The 25,498-nt window shown below is 43.2% G+C and overlaps 1 protein-coding gene across 7 annotated transcripts in view; it reads left to right on the forward strand.

The window, feature by feature from the left end:
- Nucleotides 1–499: 499 nt before the first annotated feature.
- tasp1 (taspase, threonine aspartase, 1) overlaps nucleotides 500–25,498 on the forward strand; it is a 95,615-nt gene continuing 70,616 nt past the window's right edge. For 2 of the 7 annotated variants that reach the window (XR_008723814.1, XM_055638909.1), the window contains exons 1-6: nucleotides 514–1,361; nucleotides 2,186–2,254; nucleotides 9,247–9,367; nucleotides 17,399–17,483; nucleotides 20,897–20,976; nucleotides 23,820–23,953. Coding sequence is in view for 6 of the 7 variants with exons in the window: in XM_055638909.1 (XP_055494884.1) it covers nucleotides 9,271–9,367; nucleotides 17,399–17,483; nucleotides 20,897–20,976; nucleotides 23,820–23,953 (396 nt within the window). In the remaining variant the exon portion in view is untranslated. Of the gene's footprint in view, nucleotides 1,362–2,185; nucleotides 2,255–9,246; nucleotides 9,368–17,398; nucleotides 17,484–20,896; nucleotides 20,977–23,819; nucleotides 23,954–25,498 lie in introns of all 7 variants that reach the window. The other 5 variants (XM_055638913.1, XM_055638910.1, XM_055638911.1 and 2 more) reach the window with 5 other exon arrangements.

Raw genomic sequence — 25,498 nt, forward strand, 5'->3', positions numbered from 1 at the left:
AAGAAGACACAAAGTGTTGGAGTGACTCTGCGAGTCATGCAGCATCTCTAGAGAACATGGATAGGTGACGTTTTGGGTCTGAAGATGAGTCCCAACCTGAAACATCACCTGTCCATGTTCTCCAGAGATGCTGCCCGACCCGTTGAGTTCAACCCCTGTCCCACGGTACGAGTTCATTCCAAGAGCTCTCCCAAGTTTGCCCTGATTCGAACTCGGAGATTTACGGTAATGGCCGCTCGTCGGTTGAAAAATCTTCACGAGTCTTCCCAAGCTTACCTATCGTTAGCGAGTCTTCCCGAGAACCTGCAGTTAGCATTACGAGCAGCTAAGAGACGTCCCCGAGCTCCGGCGTACCCGCTATGTTCATTCTCCGGGCTTACCACGAGTGTGATTTTTTTTTTAACTCGGGAGAGCTCTTGGAATGAATTCGTACCGTGGGACAGGGCCATAACTCCAGCACTTTGTGCCTTCCTAATTTTGATCTGCTAGCTCTGCACTAGCTCCTATTTAATGGTGAGCATTGGGATGGGAGATTGCAACCTTCACGTGGACCGCCCTGTTTCAACGAATGCAATCAACCTGGCGTGCACAATCAAATAAGATCAAAGAGAACAAGTTGTCCTACAACTTTAGGCTGTGCACGCCATACGCAAGAAGAAGAAGAATGGTGGGCATGCAGTTTGATTCTTTGACAACACCAACCCGTAATTGAAAAGTTACCAGACTACTCGTTCCCGATGTTGGGGGAGTTTAGAACCAGGGGCCTCAGTTTAAGAATAAGGAGTAGGCCATTTAGAACGGAGATGAGGAAACACTTTTTCCTCACAGAGAGTGGTGAGTCTGTGGAATTCTCTGCTTCAGAGGGCGGTGGAGGCAGGTTCTCTGGATGTTTTCAAGAGAGAGCTAAATGGGGCTCTTAAAAATAGCGGAGTCAGGGGATATGGGGAGAAGGCAGGAACGGGGTACTGATTGGGGATGATCAGCCATGATCATATTGAATGGTGGTGCTGGCTCGAAAGGGCCAAATGGCCTACTCCTGCACCTATTGTCTATTGTCTATTGCTGGGGAGCTGATGATGTAATACGTGGGATCTCTACTTAAGCCACACAATAATAGAGAATGTTATTCCTTGTGTTTGTATGGCATATTTTAAACTCATAGGTTTCAAACCTGATACAATGACATAACTATGTATCAAGGCAGGATGCCTCTCACCAAATTGCTTTTATTCTCGTGTACAGACGGATAATTTGTTAGGTATTAATTAATTTGTTAAAATTTGATTATTTCAGGAGCAGGTTATCATTCTGAATCGAAGGCCAAGGAGTATAAACAAGTTTGCAAGAAGGCTTGCCAAAAGGTAGGGCTATTTGCTATTTGTGGGTTTATAATTGCAAGTTCATAAATGATAGGAGCAGAATTAGTCCATTCAGCCCATCAAGTCTACTCTGCCAACCAATCATGGCTGAGCTGTCTATCCCTCTCAACCCCATTCTCCCGCCTTCTCCCCATAACCCCTGACACCTGTACTAATCAAGAATCTATCTATCTCTGCCTTAAAAATATCCATTGGCTTGGCCTCCACGGCCTTCTGCAGCAATTTAAACTGGTTGATCTTTTTTTGCTCTTGTTTTTCGATCTTTTTTACTGTCATAGAGTGATACAGCGTGGAAACAGGCCCTTCGGCCCAACTTGCCCACACCAGCCAACATGACCCAGCTACACTAGCCCCACCTGCCTGCGTTTGGTCCATATCCCTCCAAACCTGTCCTATCCATGTACCTGTCTAATTGTTTCTTAAACGTTGGGATAGTCCCAGCCTCAACTACCACCTCTGGCAGCTCGTTCCATACACCCACTTGTGTGAAAAAGTTACCCCTCAGATTCCTATTAAATCTTTTCCCCTTCACCTTGAACCTATGTCCTCTGGTCCTTAATACCCCTGCACTGGGCAAGAGACTCTGTGCATCAACCCGATCTATTCCTCTCATGATTATATATACTTCTATACGATCTAGTCCTGGCAACAGACCCTCCAGCGCAGCGTAAATTAAACATTTTTGCAAAATGCTGAAAACTTAGCTATAACATTGAAATGAAATTGAAAGCTTTTCACCTCAGTACACATGACAATAAACTAAACTAAAGTGAATATGTTTTAAAATAGAAACTTTTGCATTTCAGGCAATAGAGAAACTGCAAACTGGTGCTCTTGCAGTGGATGTAGTGGCTGCAGCCCTTATTGAACTAGAGGTGAGGAGATGAGCAGAAAACTTATTTCATAGTTCATATCTTTAGCTTATCAATATTCTTTTTCTCTTGAACAGGAGAGGAGATTGATCAGAGTCCAAACTTCCACTTTTAAACTTTTTATATCTGGCCCTTTCATGCTGGCCCACAAGTTAAATTATCAAAAGGATTAAAACATGGAAGAAAGGAGCCATTGTTCCATTAGTGGTTTTTTATAATATGAAAGGAAATTCCTCTTTTGGCTATTTGTATGACCCTCTCAAAATCCGTCACCTCGCACTTACCGAGATTAAATTCTGCCTGCCACTGCCCTACCTCATTTATCTGCTGAACAGTATCATTCTGTAGTCTTAAGATTGTCCTCCCCGCTGTCAATAACACCACCAAATTTGTGTCATCTGCAAGCTTACTAACTCTCCCTCCTTGCCTAATATCTGTGTGGTTAATGAACATGACAAACGTTGCAACACTGCACCCCTGTGTTACATTGCTGAGACATTAGAGATACAGCATGGAAACGGGGCCCTAGTGGATAAGGGGGAGAGGAGTGGAGCAGGGAGAAGGGAGGAAGAGGGAGGAAGAGGGGGGAAGGGAAGAAGAGTGCGAGGGGAGGGGAGTAGAGGGGAGAGTGGAGAAGGAGGGACGGGGGCGGGAGGAAGGGAGAGGGGGGTTCAGTCTACACTCACTGAATCCATCCCTGTTAAAAGTTATAGAGATGGATCTGGAAGCGGACCAATACATCGATAAATAAAACTGAACGACTCGGACATCTTTTCATTTGCACAATTGATTTCATTGTATTAAATTTAATATATGAATGTTTAAAATCCATGCATTGAAGGAAGAATATTTTACAGCCTCAACCATAACCAGTCATCACCCGCATGACCGCATATGTCAGCGTGTATGTTATGCAACTGGACGGTTTTACAGGCGTCAGTCGCCCAAGTGGGACATGCCCTTTAGATACTGAATCTGGTATTGGTTGACAGGTATTGCAGATACCTGGTCATATGTAGTTAGCATGGGGCAGTTGGCTGAATGAAGTATGTGAGAATGACTTCATCCCAGTTTTGTTTTGTTTTTGGAGAATCTGTTTCTGTTTAGCCTTGCCTCAATGGAATTGAGTTATTCAATTCTTAGGCCTTTGTCGTCCTTTTCCAACCAATAATAAAATGTAGTAATTGCTCTGATTAATATAGAAAATAGGTCCAATGTCGTATGGCATAGAAACAGGCCCCTTCAGGCCACAGTGTCTATATCAGACCAACTAGTCTATATCTATATTTATCCCACTAGACCTGCATTAATTCCACATCCCTCCATGCCCTGCTCATTTATCTGTCCAGATACTTTTTAAATGTCACCGTTTCATGTCTCCTCCACACCACCTCCATCAGCTCGTTCCAGATTAGTTTAGTTTCGAGATACAGAGCGCGCTCGGGCCCGTCGGCCCAATGAGTCCGTGCCGACCAGCGATCCCCGCACACTAATAGAAACATAGAAATTAGGTGCAGGAGTAGGCCATTCGGCCCATCGAGCCTGCACCGCCATTCAATATGATCATGGCTGATCATCCAACTCAGTATCCCGTACCTGCCTTCTCTCCATACCCTCTGATCCCTTTAGCCACAAGGGCCACATCTAACTCCCTCTTAAATATAGCCAATGAACTGGCCTCAACTACCCTCTGTGGCAGAGAGTTCCAGAGATTCACCACTCTCTGTGTGAAAAAAGTTTTTCTCATCTCGGTTTTAAAGGATTTCCCCCTTATCCTTAAGCTGTGACCCCTTCCCAACATCGGGAACAATCTTCCTGCATCTAGCCTGTCCAACCCCTGAAGAATTTTGTAAGTTTCTATAAGATCCCCTCTCAATCTCCTAAATTCTAGAGAGTATAAACCAAGTCTATCCAATCTTTCTTCATAAGACAGTCCTGACATCCCAGTCTGGTGAACCTTCTCTGCACTCCCTCTATGGCAACAATGTCCTTCCTCAGATTTGGAGACCAAAACTGTACGCAATACTCCAGGTGTGGTTTCACCAAGACCCTGTACAACTGCAGTAGAACCTCCCTGCTCCTATACTCAAATCCTTTTGCTATGAAAGCTAACATACCATTCGCTTTCTTCACTGCCTGCTGCACCTGCATGCCTACTTTCAATGACTGGTGTACCATGACACCCAGGTCTCGCTGCATCTCCCCTTTTCCTAGTCGGCCACCATTTAGATAATAGTCTGCTTTCCTGTTTTTGCCACCAAAATGGATAACCTCACATACTGCATCTGCCAAACATTTGCCCACTTACCCAGCCTATCCAAGTCACCTTGCAGTCTCCTAGCATCCTCCTCACAGCTAACACTGCCCCCCAGCTTAGTGTCATCCGCAAACTTGGAGATATTGCCTTCAATTCCCTCATCCAGATCATTAATATATATTGTAAATAGCTGGGATCCCAGCACTGAGCCTTACGGTACCCCACTAGTCACTGCCCATCATTGTGAAAAGGACCCGTTTACTCCTACTCTTTGCTTCCTGTTTGCCAGCCAGTTCTCTATCCACATCAATACTGAACCCCCCAATGCCGTGTGCTTTAAGTTTGTATACTAATCTCTTATGTGGGACCTTGTCGAAAGCCTTCTGGAAGTCCAGATACACCACATCCACTGGTTCTCCCCTATCCACGCTACTAGTTACATCCTCGAAAAATTCTATAAGATTCGTCAGACATGATTTGCCTTTTGTAAATCCATGCTGACTTTGTCCAATGATTTCACCACTTTCCAAATGTGCTGCTATCCCATCTTTAATAACTGACTCTAGCAGTTTCCCCACTACCGATGTTAGACTAACTGGTCTGTAATTCCCCGTTTTCTCTCTCCCTCCCTTCTTAAAAAGTGGGGTTACGTTTGCTACCCGCCAATCCTCAAGAACTACTCCAGAATCTAAAGAGTTTTGAAAGATTATTACTAATGCATCCACTAATTCTGGAGCTACTTCCTTAAGTACTCTGGGATGCAGCCTATCTGGCCCTGGGGATTTATCGGCCTTTAATCCATTCAATTTACCCAGCACCACTTCCCGACTAACCTGGATTTCACTCAATTCCTCCAACTCCTTTGACCCGCGGTCCCCTGCTATTTCCAGCAGATTATTTATGTCTTCCTTAGTGAAGATGGAACCAAAGTAGTTATTCAATTTGTCCGCCATATCCTTGTTCCCCATGATCAACTCACCTGTTTCTGACTGCAAGGGGCCTACATTTGTTTTAACTAATCTCTTTCTTTTCACATATCTATAAAAACTTTTGCAGTCAGTTTTTATGTTCCCTGCCAGTTTTCTTTCATAATCTATTTTTCCTTTTCTAATTAAGCCCCTTGTCCTCCTCTGCTGGTCTCTGAATTTCTCCCAGTCCTCTGGTATGCTGCTTTTTCTGGCTAATTTGTACGCATCATCCTTCGCTTTGATACTATCCCTGATTTCCCTTGTTATCCACGGATGCACTACCGTCCCTGATTTATTCTTTTGCCAAACTGGGATGAACAATTGTTGTAGTTCATCCATGCAATCTTTAAATGTCTTCCATTGCATATCCACCGTCAACCCTTTTAGAATTAATTGCCAGTCAATCTTGGCCAATTCACGTCTCATACCCTCAAAGTTACCTTTCTTTAAGTTCAGAACCATTGTTTCTGAATTAACAATGTCACTCTCCATCCTAATGAAGAACTCAACCATATTATGGTCACTCTTGCCCAAGGGGGCACGTACAACAAGACTGCTAACTAACCCTTCCTCATTACTCAATACCCAGTCTAAAATAGCCTGCTCTCTCGTTGGTTCCTCTACATGTTGATTTAGATAACTATCCCGCATACATTCCAAGAAATCCTCTTCCTCAGTACCCCTGCCAATTTGATTCACCCAATCTATATGTAGATTGAAGTCACCCATTATAACTGTTTTGCCTTTGTCGCACGCATTTCTAATTTCCTGTTTGATACCATCTCCAACCACTACTACTGTTAGGTGGCCTGTACACAACACCCACCAGCGTTTTCTGCCCCTTAGTGTTTCGCAGCTCTACCCATACTGATTCCACATCCTCCAAACTAATGTCCTTCCTTTCCATTGCGTTAATCTCCTCTCTAACCAGCAACGCTACCCCACCTCCTTTTTCTTTCTCTCTATCTCTCCTGAATATTGAATACTCCTGGATGTTCAGCTCCCAGCCTTGGTCACCCTGGAGCCATGTCTCCGTGATCCCAACTATATCATAGTCATTAATGGCTATCTGCACGTTCAACTCATCCACCTTATTACGAATACTCCTTGCATTGAGACACAAAGCCTTCAGGCTTGTTTTTACAACGCTCTTACCCCTTATACAATTATGTTGAAAAGTGGCCCTTTTTGATTTTTGCCCTGGTTTTGTCTGCCTGCCACTTTTACTTTTTACCTTGCTACCTATTGCTTCTACCCTCATTTTACACCCCCCTGCCTCTCTGCTCTTGTACCCATCCCCCTGCCACATTAGTTTAAATCCTCCCCGACAGCACTAGCAAACACTCCCCCAAGGACTGGTTCCATTCCAGTCCAGGTGCAGACCGTCCTGTTTGTACTGGTCCCACCTCCCCCAGAACTGGTTCCAATGCCCTAAAAATTTGAATCCCTCCCCCTTGCACCATTTTTCAAGCCACGTATTCATCTGCAATATCCTCCTATTTCTGCTCTGACTGGCCCGTGGTACTGGTAGTAATCCAGAGATTATTACCTTTGAGGTCCTACTCTTAAGTTTATCTCCTAGCTCCATAAATTCATCTTGTAAGACCTCATCCCTTTTTTTACCTATATCGTTGGTGCCAATATGCACCACGACAACTGGCTGTTCACCCTCCCCCTCCAGAATGTTCTGCAGCCGTTCAGTGACATCCCTGACCCTTGCACCAGGGAGACAACATACCATCCTGGAGTCTTGTTTGCGGCCGCAGAAACGTCTATCTATTCCCCTGACAATTGAATCCCCTATTACTATTTCACTTCCACTCTTTTCCCCCCCTCATGTGCCGCAGAGCCACCCATGGTGCCATGAACTTGGCTGCTGCTGCATTCCCCTGATGAGCCATCTCCCTCAACAGTATCCAAAATGGTATACCTGTTTAGGAGGGAGATGACCGCAGGTGACTCCTGCACTACCTGCCTACTGCTTTGCTGGCTATTGGCCACCCGTTCCCTTTCTGTCCTCTTACCTATTACCTGCGGTGTGACCAACTCGCTGTACATGCTATCCTAATTTAGGGACAATTTCCAATTATACCGAGCCAATTAACGCACAACCCTGTAGATCTTTGGGACGTGGAAGGAAACCGGAGATCCCAGAGAAAACCCACGCAGGTCACGGGGAGAACGTACATACAAACAGCACCTGTAGTCAGGATCGAACAAGGGTCCCTGGTGCTGTAAGGAAGTAGCTCTACCGCTGAGCCACCATGGTGCCCTAGCAACTGGGAAAGTGGACAACAGGATGATAGATGAACAATTTACCCCTCAGATCCCCTTAAAACCGCTTTCCTCTCATCTTAACCTTCTGCCCATTAGTATTAGACACCAATACCATGGGAAATAGATACTGGCTATCCACCCAGCCTAGGTTTCTCATAAATGTATATCGCTCTTTCATGTCCTTCCCACAGAGTGGCGACCAGAACTGCACATAATACTCCAAGTGTGGCCTAACTACCATTTTGTACAATTGAACAGAACATCTCAACGCTTATAGCTTGATTGACGAAAGCAAGCTAACCTGTAAGCTTTCCTCACCACCATGTTCCCATATTCAGTGGACTATGTGGTTGTACACCAAGGTATATCTGTTTAATAACACTCCCCAGCGGCCTGCCATTCACCGTGTTTGTCCACAATTAACCTGTTAAATTATATCTGCCATCACATTGTCCACTTTCCCAGTTGATCTCTATATGTTGCAGCCTTAGACAATCTTCTTCACATGTCCACTGTACCACTAATTTTGGGGTGATCAACTAGAGAGCCATCCTGAGCTATCGTGTACCTCATTGGAGACCATCAGACTATGTTTAATCAGACTTTACTGGACTTTGTCTTGCCTTATACGTTATTCCGTTTATCCTGTATCTGTACACTGTAGATGGCTCGCTTGTAATCATGTATGGTCTTTCCGCTGACTGGACATCACACAACCAAAAGCTTTTCACTGTACTTCACAAAACTAACTCAATAACTTGGACTTGGGAAATCAAGGATTATGAGACCAAAACAGAGAGTATGGTAACAGTCCAGGAAAGTGGAGTCAAATGTCAGATAATTAATAATCTTTTTGAATGGCAGAACATTGACAACCTGTTTCTGCTTCTTTTCTTGTATGAAGAATTTCAGGAATAATAGTTTGGGAAGAATATACTATATGTGACTCCTGAAATATTATTTCAGATCGATTGAATTTAGCTTCTATAAACCTCAATAGTCAATAGTGCTTTATTCTTCATATATGTAAGTGTACAGTGAAATTCATTTTGCCTTCAGTATATTACACATATGGACGCCGCCATTTTTTAGCGCCATTATTCAACGTTCAAAGTCCGGTCGGCCCACTCGCTCAATGTACTGGAGCAGTTCCCGCGTGCCAACGTCTCTCTCTCCTTGCCCAGCCATCTTTGTGTGTGTGTGTGTCCCAGGGTCCTACCTGAGGGCGCTGGAGACATTACTCCGGATCACCCTCTTGGTCCTTGCTCTTCATGCCCGACATCTCCAGCTCCCCACTCGCCCCGTGGGTGAGGTCCCACTGACCGCGGACCCTCAGGCGGACTCCGATGAGTTTTCTGGCGAGTTCCCTGACTAGCTGACCGACAAGCCTTCAGGCGCGTTCCTAGTCCAGCCGACCGACGCGAATAATTTTTTTTAATGCGAGTTTATTTCCTCATTTATTTGTGTAATTACAATCAGCTTTCCATTTCTAGGACTCTCCTTTCACCAATGCAGGAATGGGTTCCAATCTAAATCTCTCAGGCGATATAGAATGTGATGCCAGTACAATGGATGGAAAGTCCTTGAATTTTGGAGCTGTAGGAGCACTCAGGGGTACGTACACTTTTACTTTGAAAAATTAACCACATAGAATAAAAGTGAAAGTGATGCAATTTCTATCATAAAAGAGTTCCTTTGAATGCTGAAAAGGGGTGATTTTTAACCTAATTTAATTCTGTCATTAACATCCAGATATTTTATATCATATGTTTTTAAGATTCAGTATTTTAAATTTCATAGAATAATAGAATATCGGTATGTTTAGGTGGCACAGGTGTGCAGCTGGTGGAGCTGGTGTCCTGTGCTCAGGCGCTAGCTGTGTGGAGTTTGTGCGTTCTTCCTCTGTCCCCATGGGCACTCCAGTTCCCACCCACGTCCCAAAGATGTGTGGGTTTGTCGGTTAATTGTAACCGATCGTAAATTGCCGATTATAGATTGTGGATGATTATCCATGATCGCAGTGAATGGCGGTGCTGGCTCGAAGGGTCCAATGGCCTCCCGCACCTATTGTCTATTGTCTATAAATTTCCCCTTGTGTGTAGGGAGTGGATGACAGAGTTGGATAACATAGAAGTAGTGTGAACAGATGATCGGTGGTTGACGGGGTCTCGGTGGGCCGAAGGGCCTGTTTTTCATGTTCTATCTTTTAATCAATCAATACAAGATGAAAGGAAGCCATTTGTACCAACGTCTGGTAAAATTGTACAATTGGTGTCACTCACCTGCTCTTCCACAGCTAAATAAATGTTTTCCTTTCACCTATTAATGTAGTTCTGTTTAAATAACCAATTTAGACCGTACAATCTGATCACGACACAGTTTAGCTCATGTGTGTGTGGGAAGGTACTACAGATGCTGGTTTACACCAAAGATAGACACAAAATGCTGGTGTAACTCAGCGGGTCATAGAGTGATACTGTGTGGGAACAGGCCCCTTGGCCCAACTCACCTACACCGGCCAACAATGTCCCAGCTACCCTTGTCCCATTTGCCTGCGCTTGGTCCATAATCCTCCAAACCTGTTCTATCCATGTACCTGTCTAACTGTTTCTTAAACGATGGGATAGCCCCAGCCTCAACTACCTCCTCTGGCAGCTCGTTCCATACACCCACTGCCCTCTGTGTGAAAAAGTTACCCCTCGGATTCCTATTAAATCTTATACAATTGCAACATGACCTCCCAACTTCTATACTCAATGGTCTGACTGATGAAGACCAAAGTGCCAAAAGGAGTAGGTGACGTTTCAGGTCGGAACCTTTCCTCAGCCTTTTCTCCAGAGATGCTGCCTGACCCGCTGAGTTACTCCAGCATTTTGTGTCTATCTACAACATAACTCATGTTGCCTCTGGTTCTTTTCCGTGCCATCTTAGCTTTTTCCCTCTGCTCTCTAGGCCATCCTAACGCTGGAAACACTTACTCCTTATTTTATCAAAACTATTTGTGGTTTTGAACACTTCTCCCAAATATCCTCCTGACTCGTGCTGTAAGCATAACTCATCTAAACCTCTCCGATTTCTCTGCGTGCTCACCCCCAGTATCCTTCTAATAAAAATGTAAAATGTCACACGCTAGAGATCTGAAACAAAAACAGAAAAATATTGGTACTGCTCAGCTGGTCTGGCACCATTTAGCTCTGTTTATTTTCGCACAGAGAGTGGTGAATCTCTGGAACTCTCTGCCACAGAAGGTAGTTGAGGCCAGTTCATTGGCTATATTTAAGAGGGAGTTAGATGTGACCCTTGTGGCTAAAGGGATCAGGGGGTATGGAGAGAAGGCAGGTAAGGGATACTGAGTTGGATGATCAGCCGTGATCATATTGAATGGCGGTGCAGGCTCAAAGAGCCGAATGGCCTACTCCTGCACCTATTTTCCATGTATCTATGATTTATTGTTAAGTGAACGAGCTGCAGTGAAAAGATGCGTGCTATTCAGACAGAGACTATACGTGATTACAATCAAGCCGTCCTCAGTGTACAGATATCATACAGGTGTAATAGCAAATCCAATTCTAGGACCAGCACGCAAAGAATCGTCTTGCTCCTGCGCCACTTTGGGCTCCATTTGTCGAAAGAAAAACGAATAAATGAGTTCTCACCACTTGAATGGCCTTTTCTAAACCCTCTTCCACTCCAACTTGCACAGTCCCTTCAAGAATTTCCTTGAAGATCAGTTTAGTTTATTGTCTCGTGTACCGAGGTACAGTGAAAAGCTATTGTTGCGTGTCAACCAGACAGCGGAAAGACTAAACCTGATTAAAATCGAGCCGTCCACAGTGTACAGGTGCATGACAAAGAGAATAGCGTTTAGTGCAAGGTGGAGTCCGATTAAAGATAGTCCTAGGGTCCCTAAAGAGGTAGATAGTAGCTCAGGACCAGTTGTATATAGAATGGTTCAGTTTACTGAGTATCCGTTTTACTAGATTTTCGGTTTTCGTTCCCCATCTCCACATTTACATTCAACCATGACTCAGTGAAGCAGATTGAAATGCCTAACATGCTGAAGATTCTGTGCAAATGGAGATTTGGGCATCAGAAATTGGATGTCTACTTGTTATTTTTTCATGGGGATGTTTAATCTTCATTAGTGATTCTTTCATGAACATATCCAGGATTGTTGGGCAGCGAGGAACCAAAGGGAAGATCACTCAGATATATTTGGCCGATGGATTTAATAGAAATCTGAGAGGTATATTTTTCAACACAAAGGGTGGTGGGTGTATGGAATGAGCTGCCAGAGGAGGTGGTTGAGGGAGGTACGATCGCAACGTTTAAGAAACAATTAGACAGGTACATGGATAGGACAGGTTGAGAGGGATATGGGCCAAACGCCCATATAAGATTGTTAAGGGCCACGTGGAGCAGCTGGGCTTGTACGCTCTGGAGTTTAGAAGGATGAGAGGGGATCTTATTGAAACATATAAGATTGTTAAGGGTTTGGACACGCTAGAGGCAGGAAACATGTTCCCGATGTTGAGGGAGTCCAGAACCAGGGGCCACAGTTTAAGAATAAGGAGTAAGCCATTTAGAACGGAGATGAGGAAACACTTTTTCTCACAGAGAGTGGTGTCTGTGGAATTCCCTGCCTCAGAGGGCGGTGGAGGCCGGTTCTCTGGATGCTTTCAAGAGAGAGCTAGATAGGGCTCTTAAAAATAGCGGACTCAGGGAATATGGGGAGATGGCAGGAACGGGGTACTGATTGGGGATGATCAGCTATGATCACATTGAATGGTTCTTTTTTCCCCCGCACAATTAAAGCATGGAATAATCTCCACCCTACTATAGTTACCCAACCCGATGCAACTAAATTTAAGGTAGCACTTTCTTCCCAATAACCCTTTCTGGATTAAGTCTTCCCTCCACCACCTCCAGTTTAAATTCCATTTAGAATATTTTGGAGGACCAAGAGAACCAAGAATGATGGTGCTGGCTCGAAGGGCCGAATGGCCTACTCCTGCACTTATTGTCTATTGTCCAATGTCTAACACAGGCAGGCGGGACTAGTGTAGATGGGACATGTTGGTCGGTGTGGGCAAGTTGGGCCGAAGGGCCTGTTTCCACTCTACGACTTTCTGACTGCGACAGTTTCATTTCAACCGAAAAAGAAACGATCTTTCGTTTTCTTAATCTCCCGAATGTGGCATTAATTTCCATCATAAAACATTTCAAAGAAAGCTAGTTGCCGTTTGAACTTTCCAATCACTCTGACTAACTTCTTAAAATAGCACACAACAAAAATAGCATTCAACTTGTTTGGATGGAACTTACTCAGATCCTCTTTGTATTTGTACTGGTCCAGAGTTTGTAGCTGCCAACAATCTCATGTTTTGTTTTACCACAAGTGAAGATGACCACATATCAGATGGCAAAGTCATGGTTTAATCATGCTGATCATTGTTGTCAATGTTAGGAAAATAGTTCATCACAGCTGGTAACCATGTGTTTGTTTTTAATTTGTTTTTTGTTAGGCTGGGTAACCAGGAAGAATAATTTACATTTGATTTTTTTTATATAGCATTGCGCAACTGATCAAGACCCTATTTCAAATCTCATTTTATAATGTCTAAGGAGTAAAGGAGGTTATAAAGTCATAAGTAATAGCAGTAGAATTAGGCCATTCGGCCCATCAAGTCTACTCTGCCATTCAATCATGGCTGATCTATCTCTCCCTCCTGACCCCATTCCCCTGCCTTATCCGCGTAACCTCTTTGACACTTGTACTAATCAAGAAAGAATCACATTTTAACTTCATAAAATGGTTGAATTTGAACATTGCTGGAAGTAAAATAATTTGTTATCTATGCCATTAAATCTTTGAACTAATGCATGAATATCATTAAACAATTTAAAAAATGGTTACTTGTGGGCAGAGCACCAAGGTAAATTCCTTGTATGTGAATACTTGGCCAACAAACTTACTTACTTAAATAATTTAATTGTAATAATATTTTGACAATTCAGCTGACCATTTGAAACTGCTTCCAAGCAAGGTAGTACATTATTTTCTTGTAACCCAACTTTCCCATTTGCACACAACATCTTTCAATCTTTCTGACTGCCATTATTTACTGTCTTGTCAAGCTGCAGTTTTATTGCCCAATTAATAAATGGCGTTGGCGTATTTTTTCCCGGTTATGGTTCATTTACTTAAAGGACATGTCCTATGATTAAATCCTGTACAAAGCAGAGGAACTGACTGGATCCAAATGTTCATTATTTCATTCGAGTGGAAAAAAGATCCTCAATTAATAACAAGTAGTTAAATACAGGTGCACAACCTTTTATCCGAAAGCCTTGGGACCAGACACTTGTCGGATTTCGGACATTTTCGGATTTCCGAATGGAAGATTTTTAGCGTAGATTAGGTAGGTAGCGCGGGCGGCTTGAAAAGTCTGGAGCAGCTGCCTCCTCCCCGGAGACCGGGGAATCATTGTAAATCATTGCATAAATGTTAGTCAGTTAGTTTGGAGGGATTTTATGTGGTGGTGGTGGTGGGGTGGGTGGGTGAAGGGGGAAACTTTAATTCTTAGTCCCCTACCTGGTCGGCGACTCCCAACATCGCGGAGCTGGGGGCTCCTTCCGGCCGCGGGCGGCGCCGGTTGTAGCTCCGACCCCGGCAACTATACCCCTGGCTGCGAGGCGCTCCAAATCTAGCGCCGCCCGCGGCCCCAGCTCCGCGAATGTTGGGAGAAGACGGCCTCCTCGCCCTGGAGCTTACCGCACGGCGACCCGGTAAGGCATTGCCCGCTCCCCACTGGTATCCCAGCGCTGCGACGCCGCCGACTCCCAACATCGTGGAGCTGGGGTGGGGGGCGTCCGGCCGCGGGCTGCGCTGGATTTGGAGCGCCTCGCAGCCATGGGTAGAGTTGCCGGGGTCGGAGCTACAACCGGCGCCGCCCGCAGCCCCAGCTGGGAGTTGGCGGCCACAGCGCTGCGGAGCTTACTGCACGGCGACCCGGTAAGGCATTGACCGCTCCCCGTCTCTCCGACGAGGTAGGGGACTAAGAATTAAAGTTTACCCCTTCAACCCCCCCTTCACATAAAAGCCCTCCAAACTAACTGACTAACATTTAAGCAATGATTTACAGATGTTTAAGTGTCTCCCCGGTCTCCGGGGAGGAGGCAGCCGTTACAGTAGTACAGACCTGGGTTGACCGTGGGTTGTTTCGGGTCCAGTTTGGCGCCAAACGCGAGCTTTGGTGTGCCGATGACATCCTGGAAAAAATGGCCGGTTTTCGGAGGTTTTCGGTTTCCGGAACACCGGATAAAAGGTTGTGCACCTGTAACAACTAAATAAACTCCATGTTTATGGGCGGCGATGTTGGCGCAGTGGTAGAGTTGCAGCCTTACAGCCCTTGCTGCGCTGGAGACCCGGGTTCGATTCCAACTACGGGTGCTTCTTCTTATCGAGTCCACACACAAGATTAGAAGTTGTTCAGCCAGAGCTGAACGCACCTCTCGGCATCTGCATACAATGGTGTCTGTCTTGTCATTTCTTGTGCGTGGGGATGGAAAGATTGGTGGAAACAGGGCCGCGAGGTGAAGGCTCTTTCCTTGACCCCACTGCGGGTGCTGTCTGCTGGGAGTTTTACGTTCTCCCCGTGACCGCGTGGTCTTCGGTTTCCTCACACACTCCAGAGACGTACAGGTATGTAGGTTAATTGGCTTGGTGTGAGTAAATTGTCCCTGGTGTGTGTGGGCTAGTGCTAATGTGCAAGATCGCTGGTCGGTGCAGACTCAGTGGATTGAAGAGCCCGTTTCTGTGCTGTATTTCTAAACTAAACTAAACATTCAAGCAAAATTCATTAAGTGCTAGAGTAGCTCAGCTGTTCAAACAGCGCCTTAGTGAATATGGATACGTGTCAAGATCTGTCTTCAGACTATTACTTCATGTTGGCAATTATTTGTCTTTACAAAAACCTGCTATCACTACTACATTTCCATTTCATTGTTATAATCTGATTTATAGGAAAGAACTGCAGATTCATCCCTGCTCGTGAAACAACCAACCATATAGTTATGATTTTCAATTGTTACAATTCATCCCGAACTTTGCCTTCGTCTTAGTCTCTGTAAACTGAATAAATTTAAAAACTTCGAACACGTATCCCATCCCATTCACCATTTACCCTGCTTGCTGCCCTCACTCATTCTCATCCTCAAACACCCTCCGTCATCTTGTCCCAGTTTAGTCTAGAGATACAAGGCGGAAACAGGCCCTTTGGCCCATGCTGCCTATCCCGCTAAGTTACTCCAGCATTTTGTGTCTATTAGCATGAAAGCTGCCTGACAACTTCACCTTGAGATTGACAAGTTCAAAAAGGCAATGTTCATCTGGCTTGTGAAGTAAACCTGCTGTCAATAACAACCTCCATTATGTTTCTAATGTTGCTAAAGGATCCCTAAGTGGTTCACTAATCAAAGGGAAATAATATAATGCTCGGCCACACGAGAAAATATTAGCTTTGATTATCAAAAGCCAGGTCAAGGAAGTATGGTTTAAGGTGGAACATGAAAGGGAATGCAAAAATGGAAGGAGCACCATTAACAGAAGTTAAGGGAATGGAAGAAATTAAAGGAATGGAAGGGCAAAGGGCAGCAAGGTGGCGCAGCGGTAGAGTTGCTACCTTACAGTGCCAGACACCCGGGTTCGATCCTGACTACGGGTGTTTGTCGTACAGAGCTTGTACCTTCTCCCCGTGACCTGCGTGGGTTTTCACAGAGATCTTCGGTTTCCGCCCACACATCCAAAGACGTACAGGTTTGTAGGTAATTGGCTTGTTATAAATGTAAAATTGTCCCTAGTGTGTGTGTGTGTGTAGGATGGTGTTAATGTGCAGGGGATTGCAGGTCGATGCGGACGCAGTGGGCAGAAGGGCCTGCTTCCTCGCTGTATCTCGAAACAAAAAGTGGAGATGACCATTGTGTTTTTGAATGAGTGTTTTTGAAAGAATTTAACCTCAGCCCAATCACATTTCATGTAGTGCATGTAGGTATATCTATATGCAGGTCCAATGTGTAGGATGGAACTGCAGATGTTGGTTTACACCGGAGATAGACACAAAATGCTGGAGTAACTCAGCGGGACAGGCTGCAGAGTACCTCCAGTGAATGCTGCCTGTCCCGCTTGAGTTACTCCAGCTTTTTGTGGCTATCTTCTATATTCAGGTCCATGCTGCTTCTTGTAATATTGTGCATTGTCTATTTCTATTTACAACGTGAGGGGGGAAAAAAACCTGCTTTAAAGCTTTAAAATATCCGCAGGAACAAAGTGAGAATAAATCCAAAGATTTCTTTTGAAAATACTTCAATCAGCCAAAGTCCTTCAAGTAACAGAATGAGTGGATTCTGAAGTTAATTCTCAATCCATTGATACATTTTTAAGGGAAGTTGAAAAGCGTACCACATGAAGGAAGACATGCCAGAGTCGTAAAAGGTACCATAAGTCTGTTCCAGAGAACTTTACAGACAATTATGTATTTATGTAGCAGAGTGAAAAATGGACTTTGGCTAAGGTATTTTACAAAATAATGTGGTTCAAATTATTGTGAGGTCAAGTGCATTAAAAATATCCACTTTTACTTCTAGGGATCAAGAATCCGATCTTAGTTGCAAATAAACTATTAAGTGAAGCACAGAAGGGGAAGCTCTCTGCTGGCAGAATTCCTCCTTGGTAATGTTTTCACATTATTTATTTCACACATTTATTGTGTCATAGGTATTCAATGCATGATCGCTTCTTGAAAGCAGAATGTGTTTTTATGAGTGGAATAAGAATTTTTTTTGCACAGTGATTCATGCTGTTTTATGCTTTTACACGAGTGTTGCAGTAAAACTCTCATCTCTATTTCTTTTGAAATCGCTCTTGCCAGTTTTGCAGTATTTGTGAATAACTACATGTTATTTCCAGACAAAAACATTTTTAAGACATTTTTAATCCTACCCATTCCAGTCCAACTACAGTATAAGATAGTGGATGTGTTTAAAGGGCCTGTCCCACTTGGGGGTCATTTGCACATCACGCAGGTGGCGTGCGAGGATTTCGTGAATCCCAAAATCCTGGGGCGCCGCGCGTAATGATGTTGCATAATCCTATGCGTTAATGATGTCACGTAAATGACGCCCAAGTGGGACAGGCCCTTTAGTTTACAGCTGTGAAGCTCCTTTGTAATACCCTGATCAAATTGCACCCTAAGGTGGTTAATTTTGCAATCAAAATTGTTCTTGGGACAAGTGCAAATGAAATTTCCTTCCACCGCGATCCAGCTGAAATGGTGTGGGTCCACTTCATGCCAATAAGAATTTCTCTCTCTCAACAATAATATTTCTAGTCCCGTGTGTTATTGAGATCTCTGCCCGATAAATCTGGAGAGTAAGCATCTCGTGGCTCGAGTGTACACACTTACTTGCAACACTAAAAATGTACTGAAGGTGAGGAGAGGTATCAATCAAGAGGGACAATGGAGATGCAAATATTTTGAAGTGTTTTAGCAACCTGCTGCCAATTAACTTTAATTAATTAAGGGAATTAACTAATTAATAGACAATAGATAGTAGGTAGTTCGGCCCTTTGAGCCAACACCGCCATTCACTGTGATCATGGCTGATCATCCACAATCAGTACCCCGTTCCTGCCTTCTCCCCATATCCCCTGACTCCTCTATCTTTAAGAGCTCTTTCAAACTATAATTTAATAAGGGAATTAAATTAATAAGGGAATTAAATTAATATGGGAATTAAATTAATAAGGGAAAGAATAAAAGCCGATTAAATAACATTAACATTTTAGAAATATTATAAGAGGAGCTAGTATTAAAATGTTCTAAATATTATGTCTTCAACATTTAACAATAGCAACATTAAACTTAAGCATTTGCAAAGATTCCTTGAAAGCAATCATCTCAGGACATGAAACGAGCTTAATTTATTTTTTGGACTTTCATTCTCAACCAATGTAGCAGAGTTGTGGAGTGTAGAATTACCTTTTAGTGCTTTAATGGTTTCTTTGTGAATGTAAAGCGAGCCAATCTTTAAAAAAATGTTTCAATGACACCAGATGTTGCCAAATGTAATTGCATCTGTGCAGAAAACTGTATAATTCCTAGTACGTCCACCCTGAAGATTTCTGCCTTTCCAAATCTTTTCCCATTCTTAACTGTTCTTAAACCGACGTCTTTATTCCATCAAAAAACAATTTTCACGACTTTGTTAATTCCTTGTCAAAGATGAGAAAGGAATGCCTGTTCATTCCCGGGATGGCGGGACTGTCATATGCGGAGAGAATGGAGCGGCTGGGCTTGGACACTCTGGAGTTTAGAAGGATGAGAGGATATCTTATTGAAACATATAAGATTGTTACGGGTTTAGACACTCTAGAGGCTGGAAACATGTTCCCGATGTTGGGGAAGTCCAGAACCAGGGGCCACAGTTTAAGAATAAGGAGTAAGCCATTTAGAACGGAGACGAGGAAACATTTTTTCTCACAGTGTTGTGAGTCTGTGGAATTCTCTGCCTCAGAGGGCGGTGGAGGCCGGTTCTCTAGATACTTTCAATAGGGCTCTTGAAGATAGTGGAGTCTTGGGGATATGGGGAAAAGGCAGGAACGGGGTACTGATTGGGGATGATCAGCCATGATCACATTGAATGGCGGTGCAGGCTCGAAGGGCTGAATGGCCTACTCCTGCACCTATTGTCTATTTTCATTTTGATCAGATTTCTGAGAAAGACATGCTAACACATTTTTATTTTTATAGTGCAGCATTCTAGTTTATTTAGTAAGACTTCAATCTTGTAAACTACGTCTATCAATTGTAGACAAAAATGTTGGAGAAACTCAGCGGGTGCAGCAGCATCTATGGAGCTAAGGAAATAGGCAACGTTTCGGGCTGAAACCCTTCTTCAGACCTTAAGAACTACAGTCAATAATGAGCTATGGTGTCAAATACTTGAATCTAGCTAAATGTATGTATAGTACATATATAGTATGTACATACTGCCCTGTGAAGATGGGGCTCGTCAACCTGGGAAGGCAGTCCATCTAGGAGAGGGAAAACTCCGATTTAAAACCTCCACTGCCTTGTGGCCATATCCAGTCATGGAAAAGGCTCCAGGAGAAAACCTCAAGAAAATCCGGAGTCGGAGCCCCTAAGGCAGTTCGTCGTTGTCTACAACCTCGCTCTGGCAGCTCCTGCGATGGCGCTGGTGCCAAACTGTAACGTCCCTGTTGTTCCTTTGGATCGATCAGCGACGTGGAGAGGGGGGGACGTGATGCATGGGCAGCAGCCTGTCCTCCATATGACATCGCCCAGGCTTGCATCCGACCAGGATGCATCACCCATGGTCAGTCATGACCGAGGGGGGCCCACTACTAGTATGTATAGTAATGTATAATATTTATTTTGTTAATCCTTAATGCATGGATACTTTCCATGAGGGAATAACTTTGCTAAGGCTCATTGGGTGGAGCATAGACAAGTGGGCTGAAGTTACATTTCTGTAATTCGGCAGTGTAAACTCCCTAATCCCAAATCAATTTCTATTTTTACCTCCACCTCCACCTCCACTTCCCCCCCACGATGAGATTACTCCTCTGTCCCTTGCATTTACTGTCTGCAGGAACTCCTTCCTTAGATGTTTAAGAAGGAACTTCAGATGCTGGAAAATCGAAGGTAGACATAAATGCTGGAGAAATTCAGCGGCTGCGGCAGCATCTACGTTGCCTATTTCCTTCGCTCCATAGATGCTGCCACACCCGCTGAGTTTCTCCAGCCTTTTTGTCCACCTCCTTCCTTAGATTATCCTTTCTCCCTCGTATTTCTATCTAAGAATAATTTTAGAACCCTTATCAACTTGCTCATATTTGCATTTTCCATGATTTGAGGTGCACCCTTTAAAATATTTTGAGACACTTCACATATTTCTGGTGCTGTAGAAGTGAACATCGATTGTTATCTGCTTGCAAAGGGGAAGGGCGATATCTTTCCTGTCATCTCATATCATATTATGTGCTGTGCGTTCAATTTGCATTAGATATTTCTTTACTACTGTTTTTTCTTGAACAATCAATGAATTTCTCTTTTGCTTTAGTTTTTTAGTTGGAGAAGGGGCTCATAAATGGGCTGTGGATCATGGAATTGTACCATGTCCTCCTGACATCATGACAACAAGTAAGACGTTTTCAGCTTCTTCATTCTTCTGCAGTTACAGTTTACTTTTTGTCACGTGTGTTGAGGTACAGTGAAAACATAGAAAATAGGTCCAGGAGTAGGCCATTCGGCCCTTCGAGCCTGCACCGCCATTCAACATGATCGTGGCTGATCAATCAACTCAGTATCCTGTACCTGCCTTCTCCCCATACCCCCTGATCCCTTTAGCCACAAGGGCCACATCTAACTCCCGCTTAAATATAGCCAATGAACTGGCCTCAACTACCTTCTGTGGCAGAGAATTCCAGAGATTCACCACTCTCTGTGTGAAAAATGTTTTCCCCATCTCGGTCCTAAAGGAATTCCCCCTTGTCCTTAAACTGTGACCCCTTGTTCTGGGCTTCCCCAACATCGGGAACAATCTTCCTGCATCTAGCCTGTCCAACCTCTTAAGAATTTTGTACGTTTCTATAAGATTCCCCCTCAATCTTCTAAATTCTAGCGAATACAAGCCGAGTCTATCCAGTCTTTCTTCATATGAAAGTCTTGACATCCCAGGAATCAGTCTGGTGTTGCGTGCTATCTGGTCAGCAGAAAAGCAATGCATGATTACAATCAAGCCTTTTAAAGTGCATAGATACATGATAAGGGAATAACGTTTAGTGCAAGGTAAAGTCAGCAAAGTCCGATCGAGGATAGTCCGAGGGTCACCAAAGAGGTAGATAGTAGTTCAGCACTGCTCTCTGGTTGTGGTAGGATGATTCAGTTGCCTGATAACAGCTGGGAAGGAACTGTCCCTGAATCTGGAGCAGATGACCAGAACTGTGTTTCCAGAAATATAAAATGTTTCACATTCAAGAAAGGAAAAACATGTATTTATATTTGCTCTCGTTTTTGCATGGTGCAGTTGACAGCAAGATTTCCAAAATGTTCAGCCCATAACCTTTCCTTTCCATGTTCCTGCCTAAATGTCTTTTAAATTATGTTATAGTACCTGCTTCAACTACCTCCTCAGCAGCTCGTTCCATATCCCCACTTCCCTCTTATAAAGCGGCTCCTTAGATTCCTATTAAATCTTGCCTTCTCACCTTAACCTATGACCTAGGGTCAAGAACTTCAAATTCCTGGGCATGCACATCTCTGAAGATCTTTCCTGGTCCGAGAACACTAACGCAATTATCAAAAAAGCTCATCAGCGCCTCTACTTCCTGAGAAGATTATGGAGAGTCGGATTGTCAAGGAAGACTCTCTCTAACTTCTACAGGTGCACAGTCGAGAGCATGCTGACCGGTTGCATCGTGGCTTGGTTCGGCAATTTGAGCGCCCTGGAGAGGAAAAGACTACAAAAAGTAGTAAACACTGCCCAGTCCATCATCGGCTCTGACCTCCCTTCCATCGAGGGGATTTATCGCAGTCGCTGCCTCAAAAACGCTGGCAGTATCATCAAAGACCCACACCATCCTGGCCACACACTCATCTCCCTGCTACCTTCAGGTAGAAGGTACAGGAGCCTGAAGACTGCAACAACCAGGTTCAGGAATAGCTACTTCCCCACAGCCATCAGGCTATTAAACCTGGCTCGGACAAAACTCTGATTATTAATAACCACTTTCTGTTGTTTGCACTTTGCCAGTTTATTTATTCATGTGTGTATATATTTATATCATGGTATATGGACACATTTATCTGTTTTGTAGTAAATGCCTACTATTTTCCGTGTGCTTAAGCAAAGCAAGAATTTCATTTCATTTTACTAGAATGTTGCCTGGGTTTCAACAACTAAGTTACAGAGATAGGTTGAATAAGTTAGGTCTTTATCTCTGGAGCGCAGAAGGTTAAGGGGGGACCTGATAGAGGTCTTTAAAATGATGAGAGGGATAGACAGAGTTGATGTGGACAAGCTTTTCCCTTTGAGAATAGGGAAGATTCAAACAAGAGGACATGACTTCAGAATTAAGGGACAGAAGTTTAGGGGTAACATGAGGGGGAACTTCTTTACGCAGAGAGTGGTGGCGGTGTGGAATGAGCTCCCAGTTGTAAGTGGTGGAGGCAGGTTCATTGGTATAATTTAAAAATAAATTGGATAGGCATATGGATGAGAAGGGAATGGAGGGTTATGGTCGAGTGCAGGCAGGTGGGACTAAGGGGAAAAAAATTTATTCGGCATGGACTTGTAGGGCCGAGATGGCCTGTTTCCGTGCTGTAATTGTTATATGGTTATATGTTATATGGTTATTGTCCTATACAGGGACACATGACAATAAACTCACTTGAACTTGACCTCTGGTTCTTGATTATCCTGATTAAAAGACTATGTGCATACACCCTATTTATACCCATCATGATTTTATACACCTCTACAAGATCACCACTGAGCCTCCAGCGCTCCAAGGCCATATAACATCCGTGGTAATTTGGCTTTGTATTATATGGAGTACTGATGAATTATTAATGTTCCAAATCTGTGGGCACCATTATATCGCAGTTCTGAGTTACAGGGAGTATACACTCATAGTCATAGGGTCACACTTGCCTTTGTTACCACAAAAATGTACACAAAACATTAATTCCATTTAGCAGCCATTGATTTTTTTAGGAGCAAGTTATTAGCATATTTAATCATTTATGCATATGTTTACTACAAATAGTGGAGACAGAAAGTGTTAACATTACTGGACCTTTCATTGGAAATATTAAACGCTGCAGATAACATGTTTCAAATTGCTGAAAAAGACAATTAAGGTATGATAAATCTGATTAAGTGATATGAGTGGTCCCAGTGTCTGATCTTCTGAGTATTTCCAGCTTTGATTATGTTATTTTGTTTTTTTAATACAAAGCGGTTTTTTTTCAATCCCTTTTAGAGTTCAGCTTATCTGCGTTTAGGAAAAACAGACGAAAACTGGAGCTTGCAGAGAAGGTGGAAACAGAAATGATTCAGACAAAGAAGAGAAGAGAAGTGACTGAAAACGTTAGTGTCTTTATTTTTACCCTAAGTGTAAGTAAGTAAGTAAGTTTATTGGCCAAGTATTCACATACAAGGAATTTGCCTTGGTGCTCCGCCCACACGTGACAATATGACATACAGTGACAGTTACGAATGACTCGGAAAATACTAAACATTAATAATAATAAAACATTAATGTAACGAGAATAGTTTGACTTTTTAAATGAATCCTAAACCATGACTTGTAATAGCATGCAGATCCTTTTTCAAGAATTTGGAGACAACTGATATAGACGCTTGTTCCACCAGTTAATTTTGTTTCCCCAATGGTCACTGTACTTTCTCTCGGGAAACATGGCACCAAATATTTATGACTAAGGGAAAATTATAAGTAGTTTCTTCTTTCATTTGTGTCTATAGTTTTGAAATTATATTGGAAGATGTGATAAAGAATGCAATTAATTTAATTCCTATCGGATAAAATAATTTCAGCACACTTAATGATTGGCGTTACTGGTTAATCTTTAGACCTATAACGGCACATCTTCTTCCCCTTTGTTGACATATTCATATCTATATTTGAGTTTTGTATTTATAAGTTCATAAGTGTTAGGAGCAGAACTAGGTCATTCGCCCCATCAAGCCCACTGTGCCTTGTATTTTAATAGAGGCTGGTGGAATCAAGGGATATGGGGAGAAGGCAGGCACGGGTTATTGGTTGGGGACAATCAGCCATGATCAAAATGAATGGCGGTGCTGGCTCAAAGGGCCGGATGGCCTCCTGCACCTATTTTCTATGTTTCTATGTGCCATTCAATCGTGGCTGATCTATCTCTTCCTCCTAACCCCATTCTCCTGCCTTCTCCCCATAACCCCTGACACCCATACTATTTAATAAGTGTCTATAGCATTACACTTTCAAATAAGTGGTCAGTCATGGACGAAAAATTATTGTGACTAGCTCCAATAAACATGTCTAAATTTGTTAATGCTGATTGATTCGTATTTAGTCAACTATATTCACGAAGACTACTGCACATAGATGTTTACACTAATACCAGAAACTATGAATCAAAAATGTAACTGGCATAAAATAACAATTTATATTATAATTCTTTTTCAGAAGTAATCATAATCAAAACATTAAGAACATGTTATAAGATGGCTAAGACGTTTGGCATTCATTTGATCTGATGCCCCTTAGCCTCCAGAATCATTAATTGTACTTTAAAAACATTACATTTACCTACTATCCAAACTAGTTATAAATATTCTTGATTTTATCTTTGAAATTCTTGTAATATTTTGAATGCATGGGTCTAACCCTTTCACCCGGTGATGTTCTGTTAATTTGATTTGGACTTTCTTTCAATACATTTGCCTGTGTCTCTTGGAAGAGAAGATTTTGTTTCTAGTTTGACTTTACGAACTCAAACACCAAAACATAGTTTAGAGACACAGCATAGAAAGAGGCCTAACAGCCACAAAGTCCACGCCGGCCATCGATCACCCCTTCACACTAGTTCTATGTTATCCTACTTTTGCATCCACCCCCTACACATTCGATATTTACAGAGGCCAATCAACCTGCATATC

Source organism: Leucoraja erinacea, chromosome 8, assembly GCF_028641065.1.
Source record: "Leucoraja erinacea ecotype New England chromosome 8, Leri_hhj_1, whole genome shotgun sequence".
Lineage (NCBI taxonomy): Eukaryota > Metazoa > Chordata > Chondrichthyes > Rajiformes > Rajidae > Leucoraja > Leucoraja erinaceus.